This window comes from Chondrus crispus, genomic scaffold, assembly GCF_000350225.1.
Source record: "Chondrus crispus Stackhouse genomic scaffold, scaffold_35, whole genome shotgun sequence".
NCBI classification, from domain to species: domain Eukaryota; phylum Rhodophyta; class Florideophyceae; order Gigartinales; family Gigartinaceae; genus Chondrus; species Chondrus crispus.
Window position 1 is genome coordinate 395617 of NW_005179258.1, and position 1734 is coordinate 397350.

A 1734-nucleotide genomic window follows, 5' to 3' on the forward strand; every position below is an offset into this window, starting at 1 on the left:
CTAACCCGACAACCATTTAGGACTCTAGAAACACATCGTGAGTACAACATTGTCATGCCAAATGTCTAGAAGAACGCTGGAGTGGACTTTGGCGAAGACGCCGCAGCAGCTTTTCCTGCCTTGACTGAGTTCCCAAAGAATTCAGCGCCGGCGTCGATCGCTGATTGGTTGTCTCCGATCTGTTTCCTGAGCAGATCAGGGCTCACCCGGTAAGTCACAGCTCGACTATTGTAAGTCGTAGTGACCGATGAGCTGCTATAACAAGCGGTTGTTGTGTCCCTGGTACTCTTACTCATAATGACCGTGATAACGGCAATTACAGCTCCGAATTTCCCGGTGAGTTCATTGTAGTAGTAGACAGGCAACAATGCCGACGTTCTTGACGAGGAGGTTGTCGCTTGATAAGTGATCTGCAGATCGTCACCCAGCCTAGACATTATGGCTCCCGCTATCGTCTCGATTGCACCACCAGACATTCCGATGACCGCTGCGCGGATCACGCTAGTAATGAAAGCAGTACCAATAGTGGTACCGGACCACTTGAAGCTCTGAACCTGTGATGAGGAAGCCACAAAACCAAGCGACTGCAGCTTGATAGAAGTATTCCGGAACACTGCCTCCCATAACCGTGGGTTATTATTGTAAGCGTCCTTAGGCTGCTGCCCAGTACCCAATCTGACCACAGGCGAGCTATCACCTGGTAGAGTGACGGAGCCTTTGGAAAGCAGTATCTGCATAGCAGTTGCTTGGATTGATGTCATCTTGGCGATAAGTGCATTAACGTCGTTGTTAACGACGTTTAGTTTGGCTTTCTGTGCATCATCGCCCTGAGTATATTGAACAGCAGAGGCTACGTAGGTTGACCCGTCTGGGAGCACCTTGCCTTCGCTTTTTGTAGGTGCAGATCTCAATCGCGCATCGATTCCTGGTGCCCCTGCTACGGTCTCAGTTCGTTTATGTATAGATATCAGAGTTCCGGGAAACTCTTGACTTTCTACACACTCGCACACAAACCAGGCCCTGCCTTGTTCGATATGCGGATGAACGTCTTCGGAGATTTCACTTTCTTGTCCGCCGTTGTACTGTACAGTAGATTGTTCTTGGACGGCCTTGTCAAAGTCCATGGTGAGGTGATTGGAACGACTGAACTGGTAGGATATTGCACTTGGTTTTGAAATTATCAACCTGACGGTGGGAGTCGAACGGGAATAGGTAGGGGGCTGGAGCGGACGCAGCTTTTATAAGGCCGCGGGCTTTCGCAGGGGGGTGCAGGGGGAAGAGGACGCATAGGGGGGCACGGGTGTACCGAACACTAACGGGGGCCACCGCCTCACCTGCCACGTGACCCACTCGCTTGTGCCTTGAAGCAGCTTAACCTACTAAAATGCAAAAATCCCGCCATTTCCGCATTATATTGAAACACGTCCATGCTTTTGCATCCAAACCAAACCCGTTCTCCACTCCCTTGTCCACGCCATACACAAACCTTCTTTTCCGCGTACATTCAGCCCTCTACTATGGATCGAAAGAGCAACTCTGCATCATGAATATTCCCTACACACATTTCTCAAATACCGCAATACTGCTTTAATGAGGTCATATTCTATTAAAACGCTCTGGTATCTATATGGATGCCGATCAACTCCTTGGTCGAAAGTAGGCTGCTGCCCGCAAATCTCCTTACTTGAATGAGTGGAATATAGCCACAACAGTGAGGCACACTCAAATTTTGAT

At 49.4% G+C, this 1734-nt stretch overlaps 1 protein-coding gene across 1 annotated transcript; it reads right to left on the reverse strand.

Moving 5' to 3' along the window:
* Positions 1 to 1504, reverse strand: CHC_T00006103001 (hypothetical protein). Its single transcript, XM_005718092.1, has 3 exons — positions 1424 to 1504; positions 100 to 1235; positions 1 to 22 (listed from the first exon to the last, which is right to left on the reverse strand). The coding sequence occupies exons 1-3, from the start codon at positions 1502 to 1504 to the stop codon at positions 1 to 3; spliced, it is 1239 nt and encodes a 412-aa protein (XP_005718149.1).
* Between the last annotated feature and the right edge of the window lie 230 nt (positions 1505 to 1734).

What these genes read in the sequence shown, in the direction of transcription:
- CHC_T00006103001 (XM_005718092.1), bottom strand. Translation starts at nt 1,504, where the DNA reads ATGTACGCGGAAAAGAAGGTTTGTGTATGGCGTGGACAAGGGAGTGGA. An exon ending in TTGGATGCAAAAGCATGGAC is followed by an intron (nt 1,236 to 1,423) that starts GTGTTTCAATAT and finishes GCCTTATAAAAG; the next exon opens with CTGCGTCCGCTCCAGCCCCC. An exon ending in GCAGGAAAAGCTGCTGCGGC is followed by an intron (nt 23 to 99) that starts GTCTTCGCCAAA and finishes GTGTTTCTAGAG; the next exon opens with TCCTAAATGGTTGTCGGGTT.